Source organism: Crocodylus porosus, unplaced genomic scaffold (assembly GCF_001723895.1).
Source record: "Crocodylus porosus isolate Cpor-Errol unplaced genomic scaffold, CroPor_comp1, whole genome shotgun sequence".
In the NCBI taxonomy this organism is placed as follows: domain Eukaryota; kingdom Metazoa; phylum Chordata; order Crocodylia; family Crocodylidae; genus Crocodylus; species Crocodylus porosus.
In genome coordinates this window covers 5358196-5379693 of record NW_017728915.1, presented here as the reverse complement: position 1 = coordinate 5379693, position 21498 = coordinate 5358196, and the positions used below count along the sequence as shown (strand labels likewise).

The 21498-nt window shown below is 45.9% G+C and overlaps 1 protein-coding gene across 2 annotated transcripts in view; it reads right to left on the bottom strand.

Moving 5' to 3' along the window:
• The window catches only part of HYDIN (HYDIN, axonemal central pair apparatus protein), a 383645-nt gene that overhangs the window by 28686 nt on the left and 333461 nt on the right, over positions 1-21498 (bottom strand). For both annotated transcript variants that reach the window (XM_019535579.1, XM_019535580.1), the window contains exons 52-67: positions 21289-21487; positions 20290-20389; positions 19579-19678; positions 18794-18962; positions 17479-17717; positions 16656-16776; positions 15789-15993; positions 12803-13038; positions 12241-12392; positions 11942-12131; positions 10904-11012; positions 8810-9067; positions 6888-7030; positions 6050-6268; positions 2855-3015; positions 1536-1651 (exon numbers count right to left, since the gene is read on the bottom strand). In XM_019535579.1, the coding sequence (XP_019391124.1) occupies positions 1536-1651; positions 2855-3015; positions 6050-6268; positions 6888-7030; positions 8810-9067; positions 10904-11012; positions 11942-12131; positions 12241-12392; positions 12803-13038; positions 15789-15993; positions 16656-16776; positions 17479-17717; positions 18794-18962; positions 19579-19678; positions 20290-20389; positions 21289-21487 (2717 nt within the window). The remainder of the gene's footprint in view (positions 1-1535; positions 1652-2854; positions 3016-6049; positions 6269-6887; positions 7031-8809; positions 9068-10903; positions 11013-11941; positions 12132-12240; positions 12393-12802; positions 13039-15788; positions 15994-16655; positions 16777-17478; positions 17718-18793; positions 18963-19578; positions 19679-20289; positions 20390-21288; positions 21488-21498) is intronic.

The following is a 21498-nucleotide window of genomic DNA, read 5'->3' as shown; positions in this document are numbered from 1 at the left end:
ACCACCAACTCAGGCCACTCAGCTCGAGCCGCAGAGCTCCTGCTCCTGCGGCAGCCAGAAGGGAACTGTGTGTCAGGCTCCGGCCTCAGCTAGTTATAAAAGGCCTGGCCCTGCCCTCTTCTGGCCATGTGACCACCTGGTTGCCTTGGCAACCAGGCACCTGGGCTGCCTGGGTGATTGACAGCTCTGCCAATCACCCTCACACTCACGGGACACCTCTGTGACTCCGTGACAGTCAAATACCTGCTAGAATTCCATACAAGGGATTAAAATCAATCTGCTGATAGAGGCCACAGTACAGTACTCTAAACAAAGTGCTAGGATGAAGGCTTGATAAGTATTTAAAGAGATTGGGCCAAATCCTGCCCATCTGACATTAATAAAAGTAAAGCTGGAGTCACAACTTGGCCCATTGTGTGCAAGTCCTCTGAGCACCTGTGCATGCTACATCCATTTGCTCTTCCCGGTCCTCTGTCATCTAGAACCAACCAAAGACAACCAATCATAAACAGCAGTGGTCCATTTGCATTAATGGAGCACCCTGTATCAGCCAGCAGTCAACAATGGATACTAGAGAGAATTTCTTTAGTGTATCAATTTGTACATTATCTCATGGAAAAAGTTTTTCCTGACCCACCTAGTGATCAGTCTTTTCCTGGAAGCATGAAGATTGATATACCTTATCATTTCTATTCTATCTAATTGAACAGCAGATTCTAGTGTTATTCATATGAGATTCTGACCCTTCCTGAAACCTTGCCTTTGTTCCCATTTCAACTGATGTCTGCATAATATGCTGAACAGCAGTTGGAGAGGAGCCCCCATCTGCAACATCTCTCATCTCCACCAAAGTTAAACAGAATAATTTAGCAAAGTACCTACATGACTGCAGAGCAGAACAGCTTATGTTAGGAAAGGACATCATAATGTTAAACACACGAGTGGTTCAAAACTATGCATATAGTCAGGTCCCTTGTTGAACCCAGTCCTAAATCTCTGCTGTGAATGTTCCTTGTTTGACTTACAGCCATCTCTTTCTGCACTGCTCTCGGATATGGGGATATCATTTACCCTGATTCTTTCCCATAGTAATTAGCTCCAAACTCTCTCCTAGCAGCCTAAAGAGACCATGATTCCATTATACTCTACAACAGGACCCCCCAACCTTTCTAGCTCCTGACCCACCCTCTCAATCTGTGGCTCTAAACTGGCTGATGTTTTGAGCTCTCCTATCCCTGCTGACTTCTTGCAGGGCCCACTGTCTCTGTAATATAAGCTGTGAGTACTTTGATGATGGGCACAGGGAAAATAAAACAACAAGGAAGGCCAAAATGGAAACTGTCTTTGTCTTACCCTAGAGAGAAGTTACTTGCCTGGGTGATGCTGGAGAATGTCACCTTCAGTACTGAGCTCAGGCAAAGGCTCAGTCTGCTCCCTGAGCTCTCAATAACCTTCCTTTGTCAGTCTGCAGGTTATAGTACTTATCTCTAGAAGAAGCTGCCATGTGGAAACCAGAGGAAAGGCAATACCCTTACCTTCAGGACTGGGTGGTGAAGGTTCCTCTGGAAAGTTGACTGTCCTCCTGTTGTCCTCCATGACCATCTTCCAGGAGTACTCTAGTGCCACATTCCCCCTGTTGGCTAATTTAAACCTGCAAATGCAGTAGGACAAAGGGGGAAGAGACAACTTATTGAACAGAAGGGATTAAAAAAGGCCAAAGAAACAAGAGGAAAACAAAACATCTTGTAGGGGGAAATTCTGACCCCTTTTTTCAGTCTACAACCAGTTGCACTGAGTTCAATGGATCCACTTGTAAGGTAATGTGCATTCAGTGTAAGGGAATGAAATCTAGCCTGTAGATTTCACCAAGTGATTCTGCTGAGAATCCTGCGTGCTTGGGAGGTACAGGCCAACGGCATGTCACTAACATTAACCTCCAGAATTGGTTCTCAGTCCAATGCCAGGATGCTACTAGGCTGGCCCAGGTACCTTTCAGTGTTCACAGGATTTCTCCTTCTGGATTCACAAGTGACAAACCGTTTGTGTGTCAGGGAAATTACAAGAAGGATTTTAGAACAAAGTTGTCAAAGGTAACAGAGAGACCTTGGAGTCCCTTTTGGTTCCCTGTTTCTACATTTGGCATTGAATGTCTGTCATCTAAGGACTGCTTCTAGAGCATGCATAGTAATCTATATTGAGCACTGACAACGTGCAATGAGGTAAGAAGGACTTCACTGGGAGTGGAGTAGAGGTAAATGGCAGGATTGGGTCCTAACCAGGGTTACTTCTAGGTAAGACTGCAGCAACCCTTTGGTGCCAACAGCACTGCACAGTGCTTTGCTTTATTTCTTGATATGTTTATTTTGGTGCCCCCAGCACTGCACCAGAGCTTTTAGGGGCAGAAAGGAAAATGAGAACATTTTTTTTTAATGGAAAGAACTGGAGAGAGATGGAGAGGCAGAACCTAAATCCACAAGCTTGGACCTGGTCAGGATGGGGGAGGTGGGGTGACACCTGATTGCAGCAGATGGTGCCAGGGGTATCCCAGGAACTGCAAGGAGATGATATCTCTATGTTACACCATCAGACCCAGCCAATCAGCAGGCAGACTCTGTTTATCAGTAGCTGCAAACCAAAATCAAATGAATTAGAGACCACTAGCAGCTCCTTCCCAGGAATGACCAGCTAGTAGAAAAGCACAGATAAGAACTCCTTCCTGCCCCAAGAGGACACAATGCAGTGCTAACAGCCATAGCCTAGTACTATTCTGGGGTAAGTGGACCTTGGCTACTCAATGCAAACCTGGGCAAAACAGTGCCTCTGGGCTGGTCCCTACCTGGTTTCAGTTACTCACTTGAACATCCTGGTCTGGAACAACAAGGTCTCCTTGAACTGCACCTCCTTGGTCTCCAGCTTGAACTGGGTATAATCAACAACAGCACTGAGTCGAAGGTCTAGCTCTAGGCTGCTGTCCTCCACAATGGTGTGCACAGGTTCAGGGTCTGTCTCTATCACCTTCAAGCAGAACCAACCAAGAGAAAACCATAATCATCTGAGCCTCTCAGGTCTCCAGAATCAGACTAGCAACATCGTTGGAAGTGTGAAGAGAGTTTTGGCGCAAACACCCTAGGGGCAGCCCTTCAGGAAAAAAGAAACCTGAACTCCATCCCCCAAGATTCATTCCTTTTCTTCCAATCAAAGTTCTGGGATCAGCAAACCCTTTCAGTTGAAGCTGAGCAGTGTTCTTGGGAGCACTATAAGGAAGCTGTATTTGAATCCTGTGCCTGGGGTTCACAGGAGCCAAGCAGAAAAACAGTATATAAAAATGAGATGGTACCGCAGGTGACATAAAAATCCCATTTTTCCAATACCTGCAATTGAGACACTTTTCAACACACTCCCAAAGAAAGGTAAACTTGAGTAGAAATGTGACTGAATTTGAGAAAATTGTGGTCACACCCATGAAATGTACAGGCCAATTGTCTATGCTATATAAAGCAATTTTAAATAGCCATATAGAAGAGAAAACACTGTTTATGACAAAGTGGGCTAATGATAGGGGTTCAGAAATTAGTGCTGAAGAGTAGGATGCCATCTAGAACAAAGGTCCTCATGCATCCATCTGCAAGATAATAAAAGAGGATGGTTTTAAAATCTTATATTGATGCCCTCTAACCATGCTTAACATGAAATGCATTTATGGTATTGGAATAGGCAAATCTTGGAGGGCATGTGGTCATCTGAGAGACTCTACTATACATAGTGGACTTGTCCCAGAATTAAACTGTTCTGGATGAAAGCAGGAGATAAAGTGAAGGAAATAATAGGATGCCAACTATCAGATGACCTCCACTGTTCCTTTCTGCAATGTAAGTGTCATAGAGAACTGATCATTCAACTTCCAGTGGCTGCAAGAATTATAACCGCAAAAGCCTGCAAGAGATGTGACACCCCTGAAATCACGGAGTGGTTTCAAAAAGCTTGGGAAGTTTTAGTGAAGGAAAAGTTGTCCTGTCAAGTCAGTGTTTGGCAAGAGGGGAAAGCTTATTTGCTTAAAAAGATGCTTATTTGGCAATCTGGTGGAGTTTTATTGGATTGTGCTAAAAAAGAAACTTCCCCTTCCTCCAAGCCAGAAAATTTGAGAGACTTTTTGGAATGCTGAAGCTCAAGCTCTATAGGGGGACACTTAGGAATAAATGTAGAATTATTTGAAAATTAAAAGTAGAAATGAGAAGGTAATGAGATTGTGTTATGGAGAGTTCTAGGGAAAAAGATTACTATGTAGACATAAAGTAACACAGGGGCTTAACATTGATGGTAATGTTGAAAAACCATTGGAGATGGCGGTGGAGAGGAAGGGAATGCAAGACTTCTATGGACACTGATTTGGAGTAGTTTGGAGTAGCCTGAGTTATAATGAACAATAAAATCACATCTCTTTCACCCCTTAAAAATACAATGGTCCCTTCAAGTCCGGACAGACTATCTTTGCTGAAGATCTGGACCTGGAGGAGTCCATGGCTGAATAACCACAGACAGTGAATTCTCTTCTGACCTTTCCTTCAGGTCACAGCTGTGAATAAAGTGAGACTGAATTGCCTTCACCTCGGTGAGGACAAGTGTCTCTGTTAGGGAGGAGACAAATTCACTGGAAAGGTCCATGGTACAGCAAGTTTCTATGACTACTTTTAGGCCTTTCAACCATTCCTCACCAATGCATTCTGGTTTGACTAAAAAGGATGTAAAAAATGAGAGGACCTATCTGCTGCAGAACTAGCTAAACTACTGGCTAGCACTGTATTGTATAATGAGATACTGCACACAGCACAGATACATGAGTTGAAATGTCAGTTGCCACAATGCAAAGAGCACTCACTTCACCACACAGGTGGATATCTGAAATACGCTAGAGGAATTAATGATATTTTCCCTCAAGAAACCTGGAAGTTGAACATGATGGGACTACTATATCTACTCAACTATAAGACAAGGTTTTTTTCCCCAATCAGCATGACCCCAACAAGAACCCTTGTCTAAGATTCATGTACAAAGCAGGGTGGGGGGCACGTGGCTGCTGTGGCCCTTGACTCTGGCTCTGACCCATAATAGCCACCTGCCTCTCTGCAGCTTCTGCGCATCTCCCTCTTGCCTTGCCCACTTTGCCCTGTTTCCCCCCTTACTATTAGGTGCACCGAGGCACGGAGCATATGGACCCTGGCCCCATCCCCTGCCTGGCCAATCATCAGTCCTGATGCTGCTGCATGGCCCAGCAAGGGCTGCACTTCCATGTGCTGTGCTCTGGGAAGGGAACAGAGCCTGAGTACCATCTGATAGTAGGGGGGAGGAGAAAGCGGGGAAAAGGGGAGAAGGACTGTGGGGTGTATGGGGAGGAAAGAGGGAGAGACTAGGGTGTGGGGGGAGAGGCAGAGATTGTGGGGAGTGGAGGAGAGGGTCAGAGATTGTGGGAATAGGGAGTGCAGGTGGCAGGGGGGCAGGAAGGCTGCTGGGGCAAGGGAAAAGAGGGCAAGGGGGATGCCTGACCCTTTAGCTACTTGACCCCTCCCTCAGCAGCCACTGCTTTCCCTGCTGTAGCAGATGGGGAGAATGAATTCAGGGCAACCCTTTGATAATTAGATTCTATACCCGGAAAATTATAACCAATTTAGAAATGTTCCATATATAGAATCTAATTATTGGGGGGTCATCTTAAATTCAGGGGTGTCTTAGATTCAAATAGATATGGTAATTCCTTGCTAATTCAAGGGCTATACTGAAATCAGACTAATAGATTTTAAGACCAAAAATGATCACTGGAAGCCACAGAATTTCATCCACCTACCCTGCATTGAGCCCAACAGCTTGTGTTGACTGAGAATCCACCACTGTCCTTGGTAGTTTATGCCAATGATCAGTCACACTCACAGTTGAAAGGCTATGCTGAGGTTACAGAGTTGTTCAGCTGGCAGGTCAATAGGTCTGTACATAACACAGGATTGGCTCAGAAACCTTTTGTGCTTGGTATATTAGCTTTTACTACCCTGCTTCTTACCTTCTTCTTTGTGGGGCATGCATTTGGAAGGCTTCTTGCGGCATCCACCCACTTGACAGTGTGCAGGCGGTCGTCCCAATCAGAGACCTGGTCTGCTGGGAGATGAAAGGTGATTCTGCACACCTTACACTTCACTGTGTGCATTTTGAAGGAGACAGGAACACTGGATTTCAAGGTCACAGTTATGTCCTTAGCACAGCCAGCATGGAGATGGCCAACCTAGAGGGCATCACAGGGGAAAGACCAATATTTCATGAATGGCAGGTCAATGACCAGCAAAGAAAGGACTGACATAGGTTATGATGTAATTCTGCATTGGCCATGTATTTATTTATAGGGGATTCAGAACCAGATTCACTTCTACGTATCCATAATTCAGGCAATGGTTGTGTTTACTTCCTTATGTGGTGCCCAGTAGCCACCAGTTGGAGGAACCAACTGCAGGAGAGGTAGAAAGAAAACTGCTCTGTCAGGTCCGATAAAGAAGAGAAGACTGGGTGACACCACAACCCTGAGCAACTCATGGTCTCCTTCACTGGCTTTGTTTAACAAAGGAAGGCAGCTATTTTGAGCTAAGTTGACTTCTGCCATGAACAGCCCTCAGAGAGAAAGAGCAGTTGCTTCATACAGCCCTATCCCTCGTCCTTTTTTGCCTTTAGTTTGGCCAGATATGCCATAACACAGTTCCCAGGCCCAGCAAGCTCAAGAACCAAGAAATAAACTGGATCTCCTGCAGGACAGAGATGAGCATTATCTTCCAAGTCAGGGTTAGCATTCCTGACTACAAGTCACTAACTAAGTGGCTTCTTATGCACCCAGAAAAGACAAAAGTAGATACCTGGGGGGAGAAGTTAAATGGAGTGCCACTGGGCCATTCGAACCTCATCACGTCTGCTTTGCTGCGGTTGGTTACTGAGAAGGTCACTTGGTAGGGCTTCCCAATGTGACAGTCCCCAAACTGAATATGATCTGCTTTGGTAGCTAAGAACAAGAATGGTGATTCTTATGATTCATGAAGTGCCCTTCCTCTCATACACATACATATATATTTACACCAGTTCTCCCTGCTCAGCCACAGGCATTCACAAGCTTGCTTCAGACAGAGATGGCTTAAAGCAGTCCCTCCTGAACCAATGTATCTAGCTCTATTCCACAGCAACATGCTCTGACACAGAGGCATTCCTTCACTTGCTGCAATTGATGGGTTGCTTCCATAGTGAAACAGATGGACACAGATTACAGCATGCAACTACCATTTGGAGGAGACAAATTCAGATATCCTAAGAAACATGCAGAGAGATTAATAGTTTGTAAGGGGCTTGAAGAGACCTCACAAGATCATTGGGTCCACCCCCCCTGCATGAGGCAAGAAAGACAACTGGGGTCAGGTGACCCCAGCAAGGTGACCGTCCAGTCTCCCCTTAAAGATTTCTAGGGTAGATGATTGTACCACCTCTGGAGGGAGTTTATTCCACAGTCTGGACATCCTGACCCAAGCTTAGGAGAGGGCACAACAAGTACCACACAGCATGGGCTGGCAGTTCCTTTACATCTCCATCTCCACCAGATGCCATGTGAATGTGGACTGGTGGTGTCAGGCCATAGCCTAGAACCCGGGCCTCAGCCTGCCTGGCATAGCTTTTCATCCCAGTCTGTTACCTCCTCATTAGCACACAGGGGCAAACTCAGGTAGCTAGAACCCTCATCCTGGGCCTAGCTACACACAAACTGCTGCCACTGGAGTGGTCAGCCAGGGTCAGCTGACCCTTCACCCCTTCCATTATAAACCCCTGACCCAGATGAGGAAGTGTTCAGGCGACAAGGCTTAAAACCTTGTACCTAGGCTACTGTACCTTTGTGGTGCTATTGGCCCTCTGACAGATTCTCTGGACACATGACCTGGCTTCCCCCTGGGCCCTAAGTTTGGCCTGACCCTTTGGTTCTCTGAGCCAGCTCTGATTTGATCTCCTGTTTAACCTCCTGACCCCATGCTTTGCCCAGATCTCTGGATCTCTGACTAAGTTCCCCAGACAGATCACCTGGCTTCTGCCTTCCCTACACTCGGACTCTGCATGCTCCCCTCAGATCTTGGCTGCTTCTCCTGACCCTGGGTGATCCCAACCTGGCCACCCTTTTAAGGATACTTGTGTAAGTATCCTTATCCATTGCTGACTTTCAGCCTCTCATTAAGAGCACTATTTGCTTCAGGTGTAGCCAGGTTCAAACTTCCTCATCACTCTTGTGTTCTTCTGTACTTCCTGCCTGCTGTCAATAGCATGGTTCTCCTGGGCCCCCCAAAGCAGGAGAAGCTGCTACCTTTGCCAACCTCACGAATCTATAGTGTGTGTGTACACATGCTGGATGTGTTCACGTTTTAAATACCAGCTCCATCTGCTATTCCTTTTACTTTATCTTCTTCCCAATTTAGAAATAAAGGTCAAAGGCCCACCCAAGTCTTCCATTCCACTGGGCCAGCCTGGCTAAAGCTAGCCAGTTTCTGTAGCCAACAGCTACAGGACAGTGATGTGGCCAGCAGCATGTCCAGCCACCTTTGACTCCCCACCGTGAATGAGATAGTGCCATTCACAGCTAGGTTGACTGTGGATTCCCTTCAACATAATCCCCAGGTCATTAGACATCAAGACCCCCACTGACTTTAGAAGACATATGTGCAGACCTCAAGTCATTCCAATCTGTATTCACATCTTCAAGACTCTAAAGGGCTGCACAGTTTTCACCAGCTTCCTTTCTTTCTCTTACCCTCCACAATGTCATCTTCCAGCTGCCCCTCAGCATTCTCCTCAATGCTGTCTACCAGCCCATGGATATTATCTAGTGTGATATCATCCTGGTAGCCTTCGCCCACCATCTGAATGTTGGTCTCCTCATACTGGTTGTCCACCACTAACAGATGAATCCTCCCTTCTACCCGCTGGGCCATGCTGGGTTTGAAAAAAACATCGAACTCCACTGATTCCCCATTATGCAGGATAAGGGATGCAGTATGTGGTTTTCTTCCTACAAAGCAATGGAATATGAAAGCCTGAAATTATATATAAGATATGGATGCACAGGTGAAAAGTTTTTTCTATGAGCATAAACAGAAAAACAAGCTAACAACTGGCTGCCTGAGAATTGTTGCTCCCTTGGAGGGATAGCTCAGTAACACAGGGAGGAGGTATAATATCAGACTCAGTGTGCAGAGGGCCCAAAGGCATGTCTACATCATCAAAGGCCTGTGCTAGGGAGAGATGCAGTGAAGCACAGAATGCCTGTTCTACATATAGTAGGCAATCATCAATCCTCTGGATTGTGGCGTATGCGTAAGAGGTGTAGTCAGGTTCCTGATGAATCCGTTTGTACAGAGTCCTGCTACCATCACACCAAAATCTTCACTATATAGGCTTAGGCAAGAGTTGGTGCATTTATGTGAGATGCTTTACTGTGCATTAGACTAATCCTCAGTAAAGTATCACTGTCTACACATGCACAGCAATTACTGTGCAATAGGTTAGTCTACTGTGTTGTTTCCTAGCCAAAAGTTAGTCTACTGTGTTGTTTCCTAGCCAAAGCGCACGTGTAGACAGTGCCCAGGAGCAAACTGCTCCAGATCAGCCTAGGCAGCAGGGGGCCACAGGGGGTGGGGAGAACTGTTCCAGCTCCATGGGTCCTGATCTCCACAAGGCTGGAAGGGAGTTGCTCAGCAGTGAAGACAGATTTCCTAGCTGTGTGGGGATCAGGATCAGCACCTGGGCTGGCCAGGAGCTTCCCCAGGCTGCTGCAGAGGGGCAGAGCAGGGAAGGAACATCTCTGAAATGAACTGCTCCAGACAGGTGCACATTCAGATGTGTATGGGGATGCAGTTTAATGCACCTGAGTTTTCTGGGCAAAAATTCAGGTGCATTAATTGCATATGTAGATGTGCCCAGTATGGAAGAGTGGAAGCTGCTCAAGACCTACCATCCCCACTTCAGATCACTGAGACAAAAACCAAAGGCCAGACCAATTCCACACATTTGGTGCCTCAATAGTTCTAGCTTCTGCCAGAGATCAACAGATGAGAACTGCTGCTGACTGCCTACTGCCTTAGCAAGGTCGCATTTCTGTTACAGTGATGTCCCTTAACCTTTCTCCAACCAAGGAGTACCCACAAGACTCTACATATGATACACTGCAAACCAGCTGCAATATCCAAGTGCAACACTGGAGACATGCCCACAAGCTCTGTCTCATGAGGCACTTATCAGTGCACACAGTGTCAAACTAAGGAGGCACTTCATATACATATGTCCATTTCAGGGTGTAGCACACCTGGAGTGAGCGTGCCAGGCTTCAGTGTGGCCTTTCCTAACTTGGTCCTTTGACAGTGTAAATATGCCTGAAGAGTCTTCACTACAGTTAACTCAGGCTCCTTTTCATCCATGTGGTGCTTTCAACCCAGGTCAGCTGGCCCAGCCCAAGCAAGTGGCTAAATCTGCCCACTTTGCAGTGAGAACATTCTCAAGTGTTCCAAGTCCTTCAATACCCTCCTGAAATTTTCCTTGTGTTGCCTGGAAAGACAGACAAGTTCTCCCACAATTCACCAGGAAAGATTCTAGATGAGTTTGAATTACTTGCAACACAAAGAACTATGGGATGTCCTTCTAAGTCCTAGCAATGCAAAGGGGTGAGGGCAGCACCAGTCAGAACACAGTGACCTGAGTAAGCCTCTGCAGTGCTGCTTCTCAGACCCAGACTGTGATGACCTTGGTGATTCTTAGACCTTGGTGTCAATCACTCCTGTCAATGAAGCTGTGAATATATTTCCCAAGGGAGCTCTTGGTTCTTCCCTCCCACCATGGCAATTGCATTTACCTTCCCTAGTGGATTCCTCCTCCTCATTCTGAGCCAGAGAGAGGCATTTTGTGGTTGTCTTGGCTTTTAGTGAGAAAACTCCTTGTTCATCCAGCAGGTCAATCATCATCTGGAGAAAGTAAAATACAAAGCACAACAGCATTGGCTTGGCTATGGGACAGCCTGTGAATCAAGAGAACATTGTTCATGCCTCACAGGAAGCTGAACTCAGAAGCAATGTCCTTTTAGTTGGAAGCAAAGTAATATAAGGAAATTAGATTGTAAGCAAATAGATAAGACTGCAACTGAACATGAAGCAATTAGAAAGCAATCAAACTGAGTATAAAGATTAAAAAAGTAATTGAACAGAATTTAATTAGAATATAATTGTGCATAATTAGAAAGGAGTAAAATGTACCTAAACAGAATAACATGCAATTAAAATGAAATGCAAACCTTCTCATAATTAAAAACAAAATAGAAAGTAATAGGAAGTAGGGGAAAAAAGAGCTTTTGCTTCTAATATTAAGTAAAAATGACAAATTGGTCAGAAAATGACACCTCCAAGGGGGAACGTTTTACCAGTAAATGAGTCAGTCACTTGTTAATTAGTCTGTCTGATACCCATTTCTGTTGGTGATTTATTAAGGTTCAGCAAACAAAGTTGATTCTTAAGGGCACAAAAATCAAAGCATGCATTTAAGACTAGAGAAGACAGCTATGCAATTATTGGAAAGAAGACACAGATAGGCAGTGAAAAGCCAGCACTTCTGGAAATGCTTTAGAGAAACTGATAGAAAGTGAGAACTTATCTGCTGGTTTCTTGATTCATCACATGGAATCTCATAGAGAATTATATCCCAGCTATGGAATTCAACAGGACTGTTCAGAGAGTATTCAAAAAGAATCTTGTTTCATACCAAATTCCAAAGGGTTTTCTAGTGATTTTAATACATCTCTGCTGGTTTCATTCTTATTACATTCTATAGGGTTTTTCCACAACGAGCGAAGGACTTGCTTCATAATCAGCTATTCAGATGCTCTCTGGCCAGCCATTACCTGAACAGGTATAACACCACTGTTTTTAAGGATGAGTGGAAGTTTTTCCGAGTGGCCTAGCAGAAGCCTCTTGAAGAGCAGCAGTGGGTTCCCTCGTTTGTTGCGGAGGACAGGACGCACGATGGTCACTCGGGGGAGGTTCCCATCACCAGTGATATCAAATGTCAAATTTCGTGATTTACTGACCAAGCTATAGAGAGCACAAGCAAACTAGTGTTATTGCCACATGCCTGCTTTGCACACAGAGGACAAATGTATCAGGGAAAGCCAGCCTCCCTATAAGCAGTGGCATGAATTACCTTGGCTGTCCATCAATGGAAGCTTCAAAAATGCACTGGTAGCTCTGCATCGTCTGAGGAGTGAAGGTTACTGTAGCAAAGGCATGGGAGCGGCTAGGGATACACATCCGAACAGGATCCACCTCAAAGATGTCATTAATGCGTGCAGCAGCCTTAGGGAAAACCGACAGTGTTAACATGAAATGTCCTTCAGACAGACATCGTTAGAGGTATTCAGACATGTGCACACATAAGGGATATTGGACAAATTCCTTCCTCCAGCTCTCACTCTCCCTCCCATCAAAGGACATGATATCAAAGGGATATGTGTCCTAATGGCTGCAGTGTAAAGACCAGAAAAAACATGCTCCCTTCTGAGTCTTGTAAAATAGCGTAGTATCTAAGACAACAGTGTATGATAACTATAGGCAAAGCTGACTCCTTAGTGGTCAACAATGCATACACAGAATCATAGATTCATAGAAAGTTAGGGTTGGAAGGGACCTCAGAAGGTCATCTAGTTCATCCCCCTTCCCAAGTGGCTGGTCAGAGAGCAACGGCCTTTTCAACCACTAATGCTTACCTTGCTGGAGATGGGTTTGACTGCAAGAAATGCATCACAGGGAATTTTGCCTACATTGGAGATCTTGAACCGAGCTGTTGCCTGGTGCCCAACCAGGACGTTCGTGAAGATAAATTTATTCTCATCTGACACAAACACCCCTTCACCTTCCACAGTCTGCAGAATTTGGTAAAGGTTGATGTTGCTGCAGATGCGATGTTCCTCAAAAATGGACCCAATGTCATCAACTACAAAGGCTGAGTATAGAAAGGAGAAATTGTTGGATTAGTCCTCCCTTCTGAGCTGAAAAATGTAGACCAAATTCATCCTATGGGTAATTCCACTGGCACTGTGGCAGGTATGAACTTGACTCAAGAATCCTTTTTTGCATGGGTCAGTGTAATATCATACCTTAGGGTGGGTTGTCAGAAGTGAGGATTAAAATTGGATTTTAAGGGGTACAGCTTCTACTTGACTGAGCTAAATCTCCCCATCAGTTAGTCAATATTGCAGCAGATTCATTCATTACCTTCTCTTAGTGTCTAGCACAAACCTGAATATGTTGCTTAGTTTCCCCTCTACTGTGATTTGGGAACAGTGAGCAGTGGATGAGGCTTCTACGCAGCACAGATAGTTGAGGCTCCTGCTTTTAGAACTAGAGGTCCCAAGTTCATCTCCACTGCCAGTGAACATTCACCATATCCAGAAAAGCAAGTAGCACCAGAGATATTTCCCTACATTCTCCTAGCTAATGTTTAAGATATTTGATTGAGACTCTCCAACTCACTGTTGTTCAATAAAGAACTAACCTCTCTTCAAGTTCATCTTCTTTTGGTGCTTGATTTGATTGGGCAGTTAAAACACCACATTTATTAACTATTAAACTCCACCCACGATACAAAATCTTTGAAAAAGGAAATTCATTTGATGGATTTTTCTAGACACATGGGCCTTGATTCACTGTGCTGCTACATTGGTGTAACTCCACTGGTTTCAGTGCTGTTACATCACCTCAAAATTGACAAATTAGACTCATGATTTTTATTAAACAACAAGAGTCATGATTATTAGCTTTGTTTGGATTATGGCAGCGTGAGCCAAGGCCTGAGGCTGCACTACACTATGCACTGTACAGAACATTGTAAAGACTGTCCCTACCTCAAGAACTTTTTATTTGTCACAAACAACATAATGAGAATGGAGTCTCAACTGCAGAAGCAAGAAGAAAGAGAAGTTGAGCTGATTACCCTCAAGTACCCTCAAGGATTACTAGGATTGTGTTTCCCAGAGGGCACATGTCCCAGATCAGCCCAGACTCTGGGTGGTGACGGCATTACCCCTAGGCTTGTGGATGTTCTCCAGGAAGGGGGTTGACTGGATGTAAGGTGCCTCCAGGGAGGCACTCAGAGCCTGGAAGATGGTCAGGTGCAGTGAGGTGGGTGGCTTACCACAGGAGCACCCCCCTACTGGTCCACCACACTGTACACAACAAATTACATGGGGCATGAGGTGCTGTGTTCTCCTATAGGTATGGGTGGGATAGAGGGTGAACACTAGCACAACTCCTGTGTTTGGGGGAGTGCACCTTAAGATGCAGAGAGATTCCCAAAGCTCCTCCAGACAGCATAGTGCTGAGCATACCCAGAACTCCCTTGGGGAATATGGTACTGACTCACCCTAGAGATCCCCAGGGCATCAGGCACTGCACCACGTTGGTCTGCTCAGAACAGCAGGGCACTATACCAACCAGACAACATTTGCTAGAGGCACAGCACCATGGCACTCCAGAGCTGCTTAGGGCTTCAAGACTTTGCACCAGCTCTGGTTTTAAAGAAGTGAGTCAAGCTAGAAGTAGTTCAGAGAAGAAGCTTGGATAGTGAGACCTAAGTAGTTGGAAAACTAAGTACATTTAGTGTGGAATATACAAGGTACTAAGGAATATGCAAGGTACCAAGACAGCTGTGTATTGATACAAAAGAGAATGGGAAACAACTGACCTACTCAGTCAGGACTAGAGTTAAGCAAGATAAAATATGGTTACACACAAGGGAACCCATGATACCTATCAGAACAGTTACACAGTGATGCACACTGCCAGGCATTGTTGTCATATCTCCAGCAGCTGCCAGCAGCCAATGCTCTGGAAGGCATGGAAAGTGTCCTTTCTGACCCATATAACTAAGGTGACCATACATCCTAGTTTGGCTAGGGTAGTCCCGGATTTCATAGGCCATCCTGATGTCCTGGCCAGTGGTGAAAATTGAAGGAAAAGTCCTGGATCGGTGGTGCCATCCCACCCACATGTGCCTAGCCTGGCTTCTCCTGAGCAGCAGCTGGAGGCTGGGTGGAGGGGGCTGAGCTGAGAACTTCTGCTCCTGCCTGGGGCAGGGCTCAGCCAGGGCACAGCTGGCTGGGGAAGGGGGTGAGGGCTAGGGGTTGGGTACCTGCACAAAGTGAGCAGGGATGGCTGCCAGATCTGGCTTGTGGGACGATGTTATCTGGCCTGTGGGGCTCCCCACAGGACAGAGAATTTGGTAGCAGGGATGTGGCTGCAGCTAACTGCCACTCCCCTGCTGGCAAATTTCCAGATGTGAGGAGCCTCATGGGCTAGACAGCATGGGCCTGTGCTCTAGATTAAGTATGTAGGGAAGACTGGATTGGTGTGAGACTGAGTGAAGAGGCAAGGGCCAGCAGGGACCCAAGTAGGATAGTGCAGGATGGCAGGGAACCAAGAGGGTTGGCAGTGGGCCCAATCCTGGGCCATAGGGGCTGATTCAATTGGTGGACAAACCCCTCACCACTTATCCAGCCCATGCAGCCAAAATGTTGACTATCACTGTTCTGAAGAGTCAGTTAGCTGAAGTATAGTAATATGTGGCTAAAATTTCCAAGGAATCCTCTTAATCAGGCTTTCTTCAGGGATGAGGAACTGCTGCTCCCCCTGTACTGCATGGCGAGGAGGGAATGGGCACTGTGACTCACAAGGGGCAGCACAGAATGTGCCTACCTGGCAGGCACGACTCAGCCATCAGGGTGTAAGGGACACCGCCGGGGTTGTCTTCAGGGTCTTTGTCAGTGATGTCAATCGCCAGGAATTCCTCACACTTTCCCACTGGCTCTGCTAAGCAATCCACTGTGATGACCTGCTGGCCTCCTGAAGCAATAGATCCAAATCCAGGGTATACTGTGAACATACCTAAGGTCAAACGAGCCTGTGGAAAGAGTCCAGAGAAATGCAACCCTCAGATTGCCTGTCCTTCAACAGTCCCAGGAGATAAGTTCATTTCCTTGCTCCATAAAAGTTTACCTAACCACATTCTCTGGAGCTTCTAGCCACAGAACGACCTCTCAGCAGTTTTAACAGCTTTCTGAAGAGGAAGCATGAAGAGCTGACCTGTTTGCCTAATGGTTGTGTAAAGAACTGGGTTCAAGATCCCTTTTACCAGAGGTGGTGCTGGAAGCATGACTGCTGGTAAATCAAGAAGAGCTGTAGAGAAAGCTGTAACTAAATTCTGTCAGCCAGAGGAAGGGAGATTTGAGCACAGAAGGAAAAGAAAACAGAGGGGATTCTTTGTCTTTCAATGTGGAGCTGGAGGGCAGACTAGAAAAAGAAAAAAAAAACTTGGTGGAAAGGAGAAAGTAAAGACAATGGAAAAGGAAAATGCAGGATAAGGAAAAGCTTGAGAGAGTGTGAGAGATATTACCCAAAGAGAATGCTTGGGGTGACAGACAGACAGTGCTCACGGCAGAGTCAGGCAACAGTGGCTTCCCCAGCCCAGCCACCAGACCAGGGTCACTTGCAAAGGAGTAAAAGGACTCATAATGGACCAAGGCCTCAGCAAAGTGATTGTGACAAAGGGGTGCATGCACCAACCTGCACAAGAAGGTTGATGTCCTTCTGCAGAGAGTCAGTACGCTTGCTCTGTTTACCAGCAAGAAAGATTTTGCCTGCTGTGTCACTCTCACGGGAACGGGAGTGCTTGAGATGAGATGTTCTGTAAGAGGAAGCAGAAATACATTGTGCTACAGGCTCTGTGGCAATAAGGTGGCACCAGCCCACAAGGCCAAAGAGTGAGGCCTGAAATTCTTGTTTTGGGAAGGGTATGCATGTGATGGGCTTGAAATACGCTGTGCAGAGAGACCAGTCATCCATAGCCATGGATGAAGAGTCATCAGGAGGGAAGGAGAATTTAAAAGCAGAGCCTTGAGAGTAACAAAGGCCCTGGGTCCTCCTCCTCCTCCCTGAGAGGGGTCCCCATCCCTGTACCCCTAGAGGAGTCTCTGAGACCACCATGGACAAAGGACACACCACTAGCTCGTCTCATCCGTCCCACTGGGGGGAGGGGGGGCTTCAGCATCCCACCTCCAAGCTGCTGACATCGGACACCTAAGAAAGTGCCTTCAGAGTGAAGCTTGTGTCATGGCCTGACATTCCTTGACTCCAATGACAGCCCTAGGATTGGTAGCTATAGAATTGCTTGATTGTTTGTATTGTTTCTTTTCTGTTATCACTGTGTCGCAATAAATTTGCCTATTATTGTATAGAAAGGTCATAGTCCGACTGAAGGTGGGTCATTCTATTCCCACCGGGAACAAGGGTGGGTCCCCACCCCGAGAACAAGGCATCTGGGTCCTAAATCCAGAGCCAACACATTGGATTATGCTACCTCCCATCAATGCAGAGTGCTTACTCTTACCCTTTTCTTGGCAGGATGGGCACATCTCTCATTAGTTTTAAGATGACAAATTTAAAGTCAAGGGCTCCCTTGTTCTCCAGCATGAAGGTGCAGGTCTTGCGTGTGCCATTCATCATGGAGCCAAAATTGATGAAGGAGGCAGGGGAGATGCTGTACTTGCTGAACAAAGAACTGACTGACACACGGATGGGAATGCTGGCGATGGTCTCTCCCCCTTCACAGACATTGGGCTCAATGACCTAGGTAAAGGAGGACAGTTGGCAACTGGACTGAAGGAAACTTCCTTGTCTCAGTGCTGTAAGTCCACACACTTGCTGCAGCTATGAAATGCTTTGCTAAGCATTCACCATAAATTCCATATTGACTTGAGAACCTCATCATCCTTACAATTTATTGGTTAGACTGACCCAGTAGGAGCATTCCCTGCCTCTCTCTGCACTCTGGTAGGAGTTCCTGTGGCTGCAGCAGCATGTACTCATACTGCTGCAGCTCAGAAACAGGCTCAGCAGGGGACACCAGAATGCCCCCAGCCCCAGAAATCTTTGCTACAGCAGGCACTGCCCTGCCATAGAAGCTGGATAGCCCTGTGCTCTGTAGTGTATGGGGGGAGGGGCTGAGCTGAATTTTTGCCATCGGAGCACAGCTCTGTGGCCGGTAGGGTATCTGAGGGAGGGAGGGCGAACAGGGTACCAGGGACAGACCCCAGGGAGTCCAGGCCACAGGGTGAGCCTGCCTCTCAGCTGCAGCAGCCTTCCTGAAGGTCCATACATTACAGAGTGCTGGGCTGTCTGGCTTCTATGGCTGGGCAGCACTGGGCTGTGCCTGCCATAGCAAAGGTTTCTGGAGAGGGAGGGGATGATTCTGGTGTCCCCTCTAAGACAATGCACAGCGCAGGCGCATGTCTCACCCCACCCTAGTTACACTATTGTTCTACAGCCAGTCCACTCCTACATTTTTCTTTCTATAGAGAATACTTGGCTAGGAAGGACTAAAACTGGAGCAACTATAAGCCACTGCAACGTCAAGCTCCTCAACCCAGTCTATGTAATTTAGGAGAGGATAGTGCTGGCTCTTTAAACTGATCTACTCCAAAGCTAGAACTGTCTGTTTGCCTCTACTCATGAAGCATCAGGAATACGGAGGAGCTTGTAAAAATACATGGATGGTAACCTTGAATCCACGAGCTAAGCTGTCTGTCTACCCCTTTGTGTAACTAGCACTGTACAGACAACAGGTATCATCCCAGCAGCATAAGGCACAATCTTCTAGCCACCAGGACTCAGCTCGTGTTAGTTCTTCTCTTCAGACCTCTTACCTGGCAGTGCAAGATTGGCTTGTCCTCAATCTTTACTTCCTTCCTGGAGTGAAAGGTGAGCTGGACCTGAGTGGGACGGTCAACAGCAGCAAGCGTCCCTTTTTGGGGCTGGATAGTGAAGAGAGACTTCAAATTTGTTAGGTTGGCTTCACTGGATTGTAGTATGAAACTGAAAGGTGGAGACAAAACAAAGATGCTGTGAGCTGACCTGTTCAGTTACAGAACCAGAAGCAGCAACATTGTCAGGAACCAAAATTAACATCTAAGCATCAGACCCATTTGGACTGAGAAAAGGGTCATTAAGGTACCACTCAACCTTGCTCAAGAAATTCTAGACTAGACTTAAAACAAATAGGTTGATTGGCTTCTGGAGCCAAATTTTCAAAAGGTCCTGATTTTTTTTCCAGCCAGATGGTTGTAAGTGTAACCCACATTTGTAAATTTTCAGAGCTGCTAAGAGCAGGAATTGACAATGTTCTGCAAAATGGAGGTGCTTTAAAAAAAAAATCCGTGTAATCCAAAAACAAACCATAGTTACAGGGGACTGGTTTATGCATTGTTGTGTCTCTACTACTATTATCCTGATGTACAGTGCAGAGTTGTTGGTGTATAGCAGGATTTTGCATCAAATATTTGAGTGAAGATCTCTGATCTGCATTGTTTACCTTGTGTGTTCTCTAGCTATTCCAGGAAGAGATTCTATCCATGAGAATACAGATGGAAACAAGGGCTTGGGAGGAGGGGCAGGAAACACACCCTCGCAACCAAAATGACCAGTAGCTTACCTGTATCCAATCTCATATTTTCCTTTGTTCTTCAGGGACAGCTGTTGCCTACCTTCATCGAGGACTCTCATGACCCCAAAATCCAAACCACCATCTGTCCCTATAGAAATAACCACAAGTGGCAGGAGAGAGGGAGTAGAGATTCAGAGTCTGAATTAAAACCAAACATATCCTAACTACAAGATCTGCAATTGAAGCTCCAGAATGGTCCTTCATAGACAGTTTCCATTCTCAAGAGTTGTCCTGGAGGCTTTATGTCCTTGCTCCTTCCTAGGGAGTTCAGTTTTTACTTCCTCATTTACAAGTCTGTGTCTCTCTCCATTATCTGCACAGTGCTGATCTCTCAACATTTTCTAGTCACCTTGTTAGATCATTAGCAAGTTAGGGTGCTTAATACTATTAGCATGCTCTCATTTTTTTTAAGGACCACATGTAGGTAAATAAACTAAGTTATCTAAAGCTAGATTGGATATCAAAGCACTCAGTGAAGTCAAGCACTTAGAAGTTAGGAGATGCCAGAATGAAGGCTGCCTGTGAAACCTTGGTCATGCCCTGAGTATACATTATAATGGTCTATAATTGCATACTCCTTTTCTACTGATTTCTGTCTCAACCACTCATCCACCTGGCCTACCTCCTTATTGATGAAAACTTCAATTATTCTTAACAACACGCCCCAGATTAGATTCAGCTTGTGGGGGAAAGACTGACCTTTGGGGAAACTGATGTCCAGGGCAACATCATAGGCTTCAGCATGGACTTGGATGTTTTCAATCTGAACAATTCCTAGGATGTTTTCTGCGTCTGAAACCTGAAAACCAGCCAGCACTTAGAGCACCCTTCTGACATCACACAAGGTTTTGCCACTGCCAGCCATACCTCCCTGATTCCATCCCTAGTGCCTTCAGCCATTCAGCTTCAAGGATTTATCTATCCAGCTCATCTCATGGGATGATACAATAGGATTTTACTTCTCTATGGGTGCATCTAGATGGGACGGTTACTGTGGAGTTGACTAATTAGCTCTGCAGTAAATGTCTTGTGTCTACATGTGCAGAGCTATTAGGTAATTCTCCATCCTTCTTGCATGGAAAAACCCATTATCAGTTATACTGACTGGAGTAAGAACAATAACACCAGTATTATAAAGAGCTGTGGAGTGGTGAATGGCACTAATAAACCTCAGCTTAGTTTGCCAGATAGCATTTCTGAAACGTAGCCTTGCAGCATGTGATGATTGGGAAGGAACTCCTGGAATGTCAGCTTTTCAGCAATTTGCTGCTGTTTAAGTGCTATGTTGCTGGGCTTAGATTGGGATGGGCCAGGGACCACTGGGGAATTCTAATATATGTCATGTTATCTCAGGTGGGATTGGCTGGGACCAGATGGGGCATGTCTTGTCAGAGATGGCAGCACCTAAATAAGCCCTATGAACAAGCCAACCTGTCTTGAAGATTTGTGTCTGTTCTTACATGACTTTGGGTGTGTCTACATGTGCCCTCCACTATGCAGGTGTTAATGTGCAGTCATTTGGTACTTGCTCTAGCACATATCAAATGACTGTGCAGTAACCATTACTGAGCAGTCCCACCCATTCCACTTCCCATGTGTAGTAATTCTCAAGTACCAAGCTCAGCACCAATATATTGATGCCTATCAAGAGTTGAAAGACAGCTTTGGTGTTACTGAGGGGGGATGGGTTTGCCTCACCTCCAGTCGGATGGTCTTCTTAATGTTAAGAGGTTTTGTGGCCCTAAAATTCAGCTGCAGGGCAAACTCCAAGTGGGGATCAATGATGCCCTGATCTTGTGGCATAGAGAAATCATCCCCCAGGTTCTCCAGGCCACTGATTCGCCAGGCTACAGGTAGAGGGGTGCTGTTCTTCAGAAAAAGTGCCTTGCTGTCTTTCCTGTGGAGACA